Raw genomic sequence first — 11,082 nt, forward strand, 5'->3', positions numbered from 1 at the left:
GGAGGTGCTTTATCTAGAGATATCTCAACCTTGACCTTTGTTCTACCAAAGTAATAAGGATCCAGTCTTGACTTCTCGGTGTGTGATACTAGAAATTTTGTGTGTCTATCCTAGCAGGTCTCAATTAACCTAATGCAGTTGTAGTACAGAAGGTGTCAATCTAAGTGGGATGTTGCTAGCAATCAAGATGCAATCAAGAAGTCACAAGTTAAGCCAATTCAAAAAGAGTGTTTTTCTAACAATCCTAGAATGGTCAAAATGCCAAACGGAAATGAGTCACAGAATTAAAACGAAAATGTATGACAAGAAGCGAGTAAGAATAAGTGAAACCGAAAACGATTCTAAGCATGAACTTGATAACAAGAATGGAAACAATCTCGGGAATGTAATATCAATCAAAAAGATAGAAGTCCAGAGGATGGGGTAATCGACGTCGGTGGAGTATCCTAGTCTACAGAGTGTTCAACATGCCACAAGCAAACTATCCATAAACAATGAACATCACGACTTAGCTAATCCAATCTCTTGACAGAAGCTACTCAGACTCAACCACTTCCAAACCTAGCTCTCGCTAGAGAAACATGATCAAGCATGGCATGACAAACAAGTTCATTAACGTCAACAAACATCCTAGACAACTAATCTCTTAGGCTAGGAACGTAAGTCTCTGGCACTAGTTGATCAGACATTGCATCGAATACCTTTTGGGTGCAGAAATGTCTAAGACCTAGTTCCAATTGATCAGAGAGGAACAAGTATTTCTAACTCTAGTCCAGAAGGGAATCATACGAATCAAAGCTTAAACACTCTACATCCTAAGATCCTCCACCTAATCTATCCCACCCTCAAGAACTACCACACTACTCAGATCCGAAAATTATCATCAAGGATGCAAACCCAAAAAACATTGAAACAAGCATTCTTAGATAGATAAAAATGAGATGAACAAGTTTGTAGAAGAAATCATATGCAAAAACTCAATGAATTAAAAGATATCTGGATACAAAGTCTTAAAACCTTAAGAACAAAATGAGATAAAAGATAAGATGTCCCAAACCAAGACTTAACAAAATGAATATGTAGTAAAAACATGTGAATCCCTAAAACTTAAAACGACAAGATAGAGCGTTGGTTCGGGAATCTCCTGAAGCATGTGAAACCAAACATGTGTGGTCGAGTCGCGTGTCGTCTCTCCCTGGGGTGCGGTCGAGTGGAACAGATCGAGTCGAGGTCATACGACTCGAGGTGGGTCGAGTGGAGGTGATACGACTCGAGCTGGGTCGAGTGAGGTGATGCGACTCGAGCTGGGTCGAGTGGAGGTGATGCGACTCAATCTAGGTGTATATGTATCCACTACAACGGTGATAACTCTTGAACCACGCCTCCGATTGACTTGAAATAAATGGCATTGAAAAGATGACTCAATTCCCTAAAATTTTGATGAAGACGTCGAAAGCTTAATCCCAAAGTAAAATCTTCACTCGACTCGATCAAAGAGGTTGAAGAAGTCAGATGTCTAGCGTGGTTGGTCGAGAGGAATGACATTTCTTCCAGGCGAGGTGGATCGAGTAGGATGCTGGTGCTTCTTCCTGGGAGCGCGTCCAAGTCACATGTCGGTCGAGTTGCATGTCTGGAGTCGCATGATGGGAGTCCTGGAGTCGTATGTCTGGAGTCGCATGACTTGAATCCTAGGGTTGCGTCGCTTGAGTCCATTCGGTTCTTACAATCTGGATATCTTCTAAACACCTAAAATTCTCTAATATGCAAGATGTATGCAAAAATGATGCAAGAACTACCTAATCATGCAAAGTGTATAAAAGAGACTAGAAAATGATTCAAAACAATGAGTTATCCTAGCTAAACGCATGAAAAATACATGCTAAGGAGAGACAAAATATAGACATATCAGTGTGCAGGGGCTCGCCAATTGCACTAGTTATCACGCTAATGCCATCAAACGAATACATCTGAGGAGGGACATTTTCCAACACTGCCCATGTTGGAGCAGACTCTAAATCGTGGGACTGCAGAGACGCATTTGCGGACCAAGGATACACTGAGAAAGCACAATTGTCGGCTAGCCAATAGCCAACCTGTAGGACCCATTCTCTTGTTGACGTGCACGGAATCAGTATGAGGCATGACGTATCATCAACTATTCGGATAACTATGTCTCCAAATTTTCTCCACGCGGGGTTCAGATCTACAAAGATCTTTGAGGCGGGTGGGATAAGACCATGGAATTTGGCGACAATATGACATTTCCATTGATCAGCTGCTTTGAGTAAAACTAAGTCTGGGGCTTCGACTACGGGAGTACCATCTTCCAAACTCACCGGAGACGAGATCTTGCGTAGGTTCCTAAGCGAGGCCTTGAACCGCTCTGCTTGCGAGGGAGCTGTGGTAGGAGGAGTGGTAGTAGGAACAGAGGCAGATAGGGGCAGAAGCTGAGTTACGGTAACAGGCTAAGAAGCGATAAGGTCCACAATAGCTGGGGGTTCCGGATCTGAATCTGGAGACTTAGGGGGAAATTCTACACCAGCAATACGAATCTTCATGGTTCAGAAAGGAAAAAAGGAGGGAGAAAGGGGAATATTCTCGGCGGACCGGCATGAGGCCGACCTGGCGGATATCTGCCTAACAGTCGCAAATCCCCTTTTTCTCTCAAAGTTCTTTTTTTGTTATTGGTAATTGTCAACCTATGTGATAGCTTTGCCTATATATGTTTGTGTGTTATATATATATATAGGAAAAAAGATCGCCAGCTACACGAACTATAGGAGAATGCATGGTCACACATGCCAACTATACTATTGTATCTTCAGCTACACAAAGTAGATGTATTACATGGTCACATGCATAAACTATATAACTTCATGTAGTCAACACCATAAACATATAATTCTGGTACACCGGTCGATTAATTCTGGCGAAGACCGATATTGACTCTGACGTTGACCAATATTGACCAAAAAAGTATTTTAATTTTCTTTTTACTATTAAAAATCAAAAATATTTAATTTTTATATTAATTTGTTTATGGTTTTATAATAATCATAATAAAATTATATTCAATATCTAAATATTTTGTATATATCTTTAATGTATTCATTCTTACAATTAGTTAATTTTTAATTTTAAAGCTAAACTATTATATAATATGTATATATATATATATATATATATTAGTTTTGCTAATATAAATTTTTTGGATCTTCTATCTATTAAAAATAAATATTTTGAGTTGTTTTTGTGTCATTTACATGTTATTATGAGTATGTAAACTTTAAATTAACCAGTATGTAAAATTTTCTATAACTTTTACCATGCAAATTTAGACTAAAGAATCATATATTCAATAATTTGCATAGTATTATTTTCTAACTAAAGTCATTGAGTTTGATTTTCTTGATATTTTATAGTTGAAAAACATAAAATAACGAAAACAATTTTCTATTTAAATAAATAGATTAAATACTAAGATAATGTTTTTAATTGACAATGTAAAACTAAGCAGTTCCCTTACTAATCTATTATAATAGGATTTTCCAGTTTTAAATTAAATTTTCATATTTTCAAAATAATTATTAATAATTATTATTTTACTATTAGTTTAGCTTTGAAATTGAAAATAATTAAATATTATAAGAATGAAACATTAAAGATATATACAAAATTTTTAGAGACTGAATATAAAATATGTTTTTTTTAATTATAAAAAACCATAAATGATTCAATATAATAATTTATTGTTTTTGGTTATAATATAGTACATATAAAAATATAAAAATACAAAAACAAAAATTTGGTCAATGTTGGTCTAACGCCGGAGTCAACGTCGGTCTTTACCGATTTAGTCAACCAGTGTACCGGAAATGTATGTCTATGGTGTTGAACAAATGACATCATATAGTTCATGCATGTGGCCATGTAATATATATATTTCATGTAGCTGAGAGCTGAGAGTACAATAGTATACTTAGTATGTTTGACCATGTATTCACCAATATTTTGTGTAGCTAGCTTTTTTTTTTTTGGCTTCTTTGCAAATCAATACGTTTTCCGAAACTTAATTAGCTTTTTGATACCGTCACTATATATGTTTGTGAGAAGAGAGTTTGCAACACACAACAAACTCTCATACACAAGGGTCACCTAAAGAGACTTGGTCTCAAAGTAGGGATTTGGTTAGCTAACCACTCTCAAATGGACAAAAATGACTCTCCTTAAGGCTAAGCTTTTGATTAAATGTAAATAATTGGCTTTCAAAGCTTAACCTCATGAAATTAAATACCACAATCAATTCTAACCCTTTTTTAATTAATTATTCTCATAAATCTCATAAACATGCATGCGACTACTCTAAATTTGTCAAAACTTTTGGGACCATGCATAGATGAACTTGTAAGTTCATACCAGTGAAATGATTTGGAACAATCCTATATATGTGATATATATCCAGTGTGTGAGAGTCTCTAGTTTTACTATATCTTAGTCCTTTGGGGTTGTTTCAAAATCCCAACTGCTATGATTACTACCAAAATCAAACAAACACACATATACTAAATAAGAATTATAAATTTATAACCGACGATGGAGTGTTTTACAACATATATACGAATGTTCCAAATCATGTCGGTGTTTAGACTAAGGTTTTACGTAACTATCGAAATTTTTCAATAAAATAAAAATATCTCGACATCCACAAACCAGATAACAAATATCAAATCATGCATTTGGCATAAGCAACAACACCGTACCAACGCATTTCTCCTTTAATCAGGCAAAACAATCAATTTCTAGAGCTATACTATAATTCTAAAATTATATGTTTCCTAATTGCATATAATCAATATTCACTTGTTGTAATTTAACAACTTAAAAGTGAAACTCAATATTAGTAGGGTTGTTGTTATAAGGTTTTCCTAATCCGATGTACAAATATATTATACGGATATAAAGCGTGGAAGGTTTTATGTAGGCGAGTGGTTTAAGTGAAACCACCTTAACCAGACACTTTTGGCACCTGATGTCCAATCTTTTTCTGTTCTATAATGGAATCAATCTAATGTACGAGTTCCTAACTCTCTCTAAGTAGGTGTAGATTATATTATATACTATAAAATAAACTATGAAATAAGACACTTATTTATGAATATTGGAAATGAATAGACAAACTTTTCTTAAGAAAAATTTAATCACTAAATACAAAATAAATTAATTACACATAAAGTACAAAATCAATTAATCCAATATAAAATTAACAACCACCTTATAATCATTAACTGTTTGGTAACTTTATCTTTAAATTAATTATTTGTTTATTATAAACTTAATTTTTAACAAATTTTAATGTTTTTTACTTATATTTAAATCATAAATAATTAAATAGATTAGATAAAGTATTAAAAAAATATCTAAATTAAGGAATTTTAAAATAACAAAAATTATTTAACATTTCCTCAAATATAAGTCACATGTTATCATTTAACTGGTCCACTGAGATTTTTACTAAAATAATTAGTCAAACATTTATTGTATAAAGAAAATTTCACTCTAATTAAGTAAATAAAAATATCTAATTTTTTCACTTAAATATGATATTACAACTATGTCAATATGACTTGACACATAGTGTTTATAGACAATAATAAACTTGATAATTAAGTTAGAGTGTAGATGGGAAAAGCTAGCAACTTTAAGTAAATGAAGCAAAAGAGGGTAACAAATAAAAAGAATTAGATTTTTTCCACTTTGTTAAATTTGGACTTTTCTTGTTTTAGTTGTAGAAAATAACAAAAGAGATTAAAAGCAAGATGGCTATTTTTCGGAATTTACTGTTAATCAACGCTAAATTACCCCCTTAATTAATGACTCTTGAAAGACTAATTTCATTTATAAGAAGTAGAAAAAGAGAAGAAATTAAAAGAAAACAGAAAAAAAATAGATAAAAGAGCAAACTTTTTTTATTTATTATCTCCAAATTTGCTCAAAAAAAGTTTTATAATTTAAAGCTTTCACACATAACCCACTCCTATAAGATACAACAAATCTCTTCTCTGAGAATCTCTTCTTTGCATTCACACTCTTGCTTGCTTGAGTCATAACATTATCAGAACTCGTCTCCAGCTGAAGCAAGTGGATGATTCGTTGCTGCTACAAAAAAGAATCTATTGGGTTTCTGATTTGATTCGTCTCAGTTGAAAAATGGTACTTCCAATTTCTGGGTTTAATTCACTTTGAGCGTTTCTTTACTTTTACTCAAAGTTTTGATTTTTATTTTTTTGGGTTCGAACGGCAAATGTGTATAACATTTGTTGGTGCAAATTGAATGATCTGTTTTTGTCTAATTCTGTGTGTGTTTGCTTTGTCTGGGCTTCATTTAATTTATGCTCTGTTGGTTAAGTTTATACAGAGATATGAAGAACATGGGTGTTTTAAGGTTTTTATCATTTTTTGTTGCTTTCATGGTTGTTATTATTAAATTCATATTATTCTGAACCCATAGTTTAGTGGGGTCTTTGTTCTTGGCCAATAAGACTATTGAATGCTGTTTGTGTCCTACCCTTTTCGTAAAGTAGTTGTTTTTCTTCAATCCTGTGTGTATGGTTTGTCTCATAGTTTTGAAGTTTTTGTATTCCTAAATGATATGTATTCGGTTTGTTGGTTGTTCTTCAGGCTTGTTCTACAGTTAAAGCTGGCTCGATTATTTGGGTGCAAGATCCGGAGGAGGCATGGTTAGATGGTGAAGTTGTTGAGGTTAATGGAGAAGATATAAAGGTCCAATGTACATCAGGGAAGACGGTATGTATAGCCCACTTTAGATGCAGTTTGACTATGCTTGAGGATGGAATCTGTATCTGTTTGTCCTGAGAAGTTAGTGAGATTGGTTCTCATATACTTCTGTTGATTGTTTTTTTTCTTCAGGTTGTTGTCAAAGTTTCAAACACCCATCCAAAAGATATGGAAGTTCCACCTTCTGGAGTTGACGATATGACAACACTAGCATATTTACATGAACCAGGAGTTCTACAAAATTTGAAGTCAAGATATGATATAGACGAAATTTATGTGAGCTTTCCTTCTCTTTTTCCGTTTTTTTTTCTTTCTGTTCTGTAAAAAAAATTGGCCTAAAACATGTTTTTGTTTTGCTTACTAGACATACACAGGAAGTATTTTGATTGCGATAAACCCATTTAAACAACTACCAGATCTTTACAATGACCATATGATGGCACAATATAAAGGAGCTTCCTTGGGAGAATTGAGTCCCCATCCGTTTGCAGTTGCAGATGCAGCTTACAGGTGCTTGCCGTTCAACTTTGAAGTTTTTTTTTTCTTTCTTTCTCTTGTAATATTCATCATTGGTTGTTTGACATTTTTTGTTGTTTTTTCTATTGGGTGTAGACAAATGATTAATGAGGGAATTAGTCAATCAATCTTGGTCAGTGGTGAAAGTGGAGCAGGGAAGACTGAGACTGCTAAATTGCTTATGAAATATCTTGCGAAAATGGGAGGTCGAGCTGTTTCTGACAAAAGGACTGTCGAAGATCAAGTTTTGGAGGTAACTAATGGCAAAGATTTTATTATAGACCTGTAGAATTTAGTAAAGGTCATTTTTTTTTTGTCATGATTGGTTTCTGTTTTCTTTATTTGCAGTCCAATCCTGTTCTAGAAGCATTTGGAAATGCAAAAACAGTCAAGAACAACAATTCAAGGTGATAACACACACACACACACGCGCATACTCACACTTTTTCATCACTCTTTTTTTATACTGAATGACCAAATACTTCATCACTTTTCATCTGTACAATCATTATGATGTTCCAGTCGATTTGGTAAATTCGTGGAGATTCAGTTTGATCAAAGGGGAAGGATATCAGGAGCTGCTATCAGGACTTATTTGCTAGAGAGATCACGGGTTTGCAAAGTGTCAGATCCTGAGAGAAACTATCACTGTTTTTACATGCTTTGTGGTGCACCGCCAGAGGTACGTATGGTTTTTCTTTCTTTTCATACATACTAGAGTTGTTAAAAATTCATCTATAATAGCTATCCACGACCAACTACTTTGATAAATAGTAAAAAAATTCCATTTATTATCACTCTCTTGTATCCCTTGTTCCTAGTTTGAAACTGCACTCGAAGCCCAAATCTTTGAAACTATTGTCCTGATGCTTCTTATTTTCCTTTTACTATTTGACAGGACAGAAGAAAACTGAAATTAAAGGATCCAACAGAATTCCGTTATCTAAACCAATCTCAATGTATTAAGTTAGAGGGGGTGGATGATTCCAAGGAGTATACTAAAACCCGAGAAGCAATGAGCATTATTGGGATAAGTTTAGAGGAACAGGTAGTTTTTTACCCTTCTCCTAGTAAGAATGGTGATATCTGCTTATGAGTTTTGTATTTAATGTCACTTTCTTCTCAGGAAGCAATATTCCGAGTTGTGGCAGCTATTCTTCATCTAGGTAATATAGAATTTGTTACAGGAGAAGAACCAGACTCGTCTGTTCCAAAAGACAAGACACACCTGAAGATTGCGGCTGAGCTTTTCATGTGTGTAACTAATTAAGTTGATTACTTTCAGTGTGAAATTTACCCCTTCTGAAACATAGTTTATCGATTATCTGATGATGCGAAAAAGAATATCATGCCTGACTCCTTGAATGAAATTCGGCAGGTGTGATGAACAAGCACTGGAAGACTCTCTTTGTAAACGTGAAATGGTGACACCTGAAGAAACGATTTCCAGATGTCTGGTTCCAAATGATGCGGCACTCAGCAGAGATGCCTTGGCAAAATTTGTATACGCAAGATTATTTGATTGGTATGTATAGTATTTACGAGCACTTGATTTCTTGCAGCTGGATGATTCTCTTTCTTGTTCCGAAAGTTACTTTCTTTACTGTTTGCTAACCTTCCTTATTGCTCTTGTAGGATCGTAAACAAGATCAATAATTCGATTGGGCAAGATCCTGACTCAAAAAACATGATTGGAGTGCTTGATATATATGGATTTGAGAGTTTCAAGACAAACAGGTGCGTAAGCTGTATTCCTAACATTTGATTAATGCAAAGATACCAGTTTAGTGAAAAGTCATTGGGGTTTTAAAAGTCACTATTCTCATTCTGTATATTAAGTAAATGGAAAACGGGAGACTTTTAACTTTTGGAATTTATTCACAAGACAGTGTTTGCTTTTGTTAAGAATATTTACATTCTGATATGGAAGAAATGAGAAAAGTATTAAGTGGATGCTGCTTGATGCTTACTAATGCATGTTTTTTCTTTCCAGTTTCGAACAATTTTGCATCAATTTGACAAATGAGAAACTTCAGCAACATTTTACTGCGGTTTGTCTGATGTCTGCTCATTCTTCTGATAGTTTTTTACAAAAAAATCATCCTTACTCCTTTCTTATCCATGATACTTTTTCTGGGCAGCATGTCTTGAAAATGGAACAAGACGAGTACAAGAAAGAAGAGATTGAGTGGAGACACATTGATTTCCCTGATAATCGATATGTTTTGGAACTTATTGAAAAGGTAACTAGTTTCACTACATTTTACCTGCGAGCTCTTTGTGAATAGGTTTCCATTTTAACTCCAACTCGCATGTTCATCATTGTCTTCTTATGTTTCAGAAACGTGGTGGTATTATTGCTCTTCTGGACGAGGCTTGGTAAGTCTAAGAGCTTCAATTGCTATTATTGCTCATGCATTGTCTCTCCTTTGATTTGACATTTTATACCTGTATCTTGCAGCATGTTAAATTCAACACATGTAAAATTCTCTGAAAAGCTGTACGGGACATTGAAAGGCAACAAGTACTTTAGCAAGCCAAAATTATCTCCAACTGACTTCACAATTTGCCACTATGCTGGTGATGTGAGTAGAAACCTGTTTTAGCATTATGGATTTATAAAATGCAATCATGTCCTGAAATACTAGTTGTTTATTTCTGACAATACTGAGTTATCTTTTCAGGTCACTTATCAGACCGAGCAGTTTCTGGAAAAGAACAAAGATCGTGTTGTTGCTGAGCATCAGGCTCTGCTAGCTGCTTCTAGGTGCACTTTTATTGCAGGTCTATTTCCTCCTTTAATGGAAGATGCTAACAAACAGTCAAATTCCTCCTCTATAGCTTCACAATTTAAGGTGCAGTAAAATAAGATAGCTTTTACGTAAAAATCGTTCGGTTCACAGGATTACTAAAATTCACTGTCTTACTTTATGCAGCAACAATTGGCATCACTGATTGAAGGTCTTAATACTACTGAGCCTCACTATATTCGTTGCGTGAAGCCCAATAATCTCCTTAAGCCTTCTATCTTTGAGAACCAAAATATTCTGCAACAGCTACGTTGTGGGGTGAGATTTACTTACATACATTTTTAGTTTGTCTGTACATATTGTCTTGTTATTATTCTATGCAAGTTTGAAAATTCTATATACGCATACTTTTAGGGTGTGATGGAGACAATCAGGGTTTGCCGTGCTGGATTTCCTACACGAAAACGTTTTGATGAATTCCTGGACAGATTTGGTATCATAGCTTCTGCTTCTGTAGATAAGAGGTTTGCCTCTCTCAATTCAGAGGTTGAAAGCTTGCCCAGATATTGTTAAAATTTCTAACTTTTGGCTTGTTCCTATTAGTTCTGATGAGAAAGCAGCGTGCAAGAAACTTCTGGAGACAGTTGGACTCAAAGAATACCAGGTACTTGTATTATGCACATCACTCTCAATACTTTTCTGGGCAGCCGAGCTTGGGATTTTGATGATACCTTTGTTTGATCTATCCTGATTTTATGTGGAGCGTAATCTGTTCTTGCTCTCACAGATTGGAAAGACGAAGGTTTTCCTCAAGGCTGGGCAGATGGCTGAGTTAGATGATCGGAGGACTGAGGTTTTAGAAAGAGCAGCCTGCATTATCCAGTGGAAATTCCGCTCCTACCTGACCCGCAAAAGCTTTATTATGCTTTGCAACGCTGCAATATATATACAGGCTGTGTACAGAGGTATCTAAAATTATAAAGAGTATCAGTTAACTTAAACATTCAGACAGTTAGCGAAT

The 11,082-nt window shown here is 34.8% G+C and overlaps 1 protein-coding gene across 1 annotated transcript in view; it reads left to right on the top strand.

Annotated features, from left to right (window-relative positions):
• The window catches only part of LOC104768049 (myosin-13-like), an 11,959-nt gene continuing 6,879 nt past the window's right edge, over positions 6,003 to 11,082 (top strand). Inside the window, exons 1-20 of the mRNA XM_010491992.2 lie at positions 6,003 to 6,210; positions 6,679 to 6,804; positions 6,928 to 7,071; positions 7,160 to 7,305; positions 7,408 to 7,564; positions 7,660 to 7,718; positions 7,834 to 7,993; positions 8,210 to 8,359; positions 8,438 to 8,565; positions 8,690 to 8,836; positions 8,947 to 9,048; positions 9,305 to 9,362; positions 9,453 to 9,554; positions 9,653 to 9,690; positions 9,773 to 9,896; positions 9,996 to 10,166; positions 10,248 to 10,379; positions 10,476 to 10,585; positions 10,665 to 10,725; positions 10,849 to 11,026. Of these exons, the coding sequence (XP_010490294.1) occupies positions 6,208 to 6,210; positions 6,679 to 6,804; positions 6,928 to 7,071; positions 7,160 to 7,305; positions 7,408 to 7,564; positions 7,660 to 7,718; positions 7,834 to 7,993; positions 8,210 to 8,359; positions 8,438 to 8,565; positions 8,690 to 8,836; positions 8,947 to 9,048; positions 9,305 to 9,362; positions 9,453 to 9,554; positions 9,653 to 9,690; positions 9,773 to 9,896; positions 9,996 to 10,166; positions 10,248 to 10,379; positions 10,476 to 10,585; positions 10,665 to 10,725; positions 10,849 to 11,026 (2,296 nt within the window). The 5' untranslated portion in view covers positions 6,003 to 6,207. The remainder of the gene's footprint in view (positions 6,211 to 6,678; positions 6,805 to 6,927; positions 7,072 to 7,159; positions 7,306 to 7,407; positions 7,565 to 7,659; positions 7,719 to 7,833; positions 7,994 to 8,209; positions 8,360 to 8,437; positions 8,566 to 8,689; positions 8,837 to 8,946; positions 9,049 to 9,304; positions 9,363 to 9,452; positions 9,555 to 9,652; positions 9,691 to 9,772; positions 9,897 to 9,995; positions 10,167 to 10,247; positions 10,380 to 10,475; positions 10,586 to 10,664; positions 10,726 to 10,848; positions 11,027 to 11,082) is intronic.

Source organism: Camelina sativa, chromosome 19, assembly GCF_000633955.1.
Source record: "Camelina sativa cultivar DH55 chromosome 19, Cs, whole genome shotgun sequence".
Classification (NCBI taxonomy): domain Eukaryota; kingdom Viridiplantae; phylum Streptophyta; class Magnoliopsida; order Brassicales; family Brassicaceae; genus Camelina; species Camelina sativa.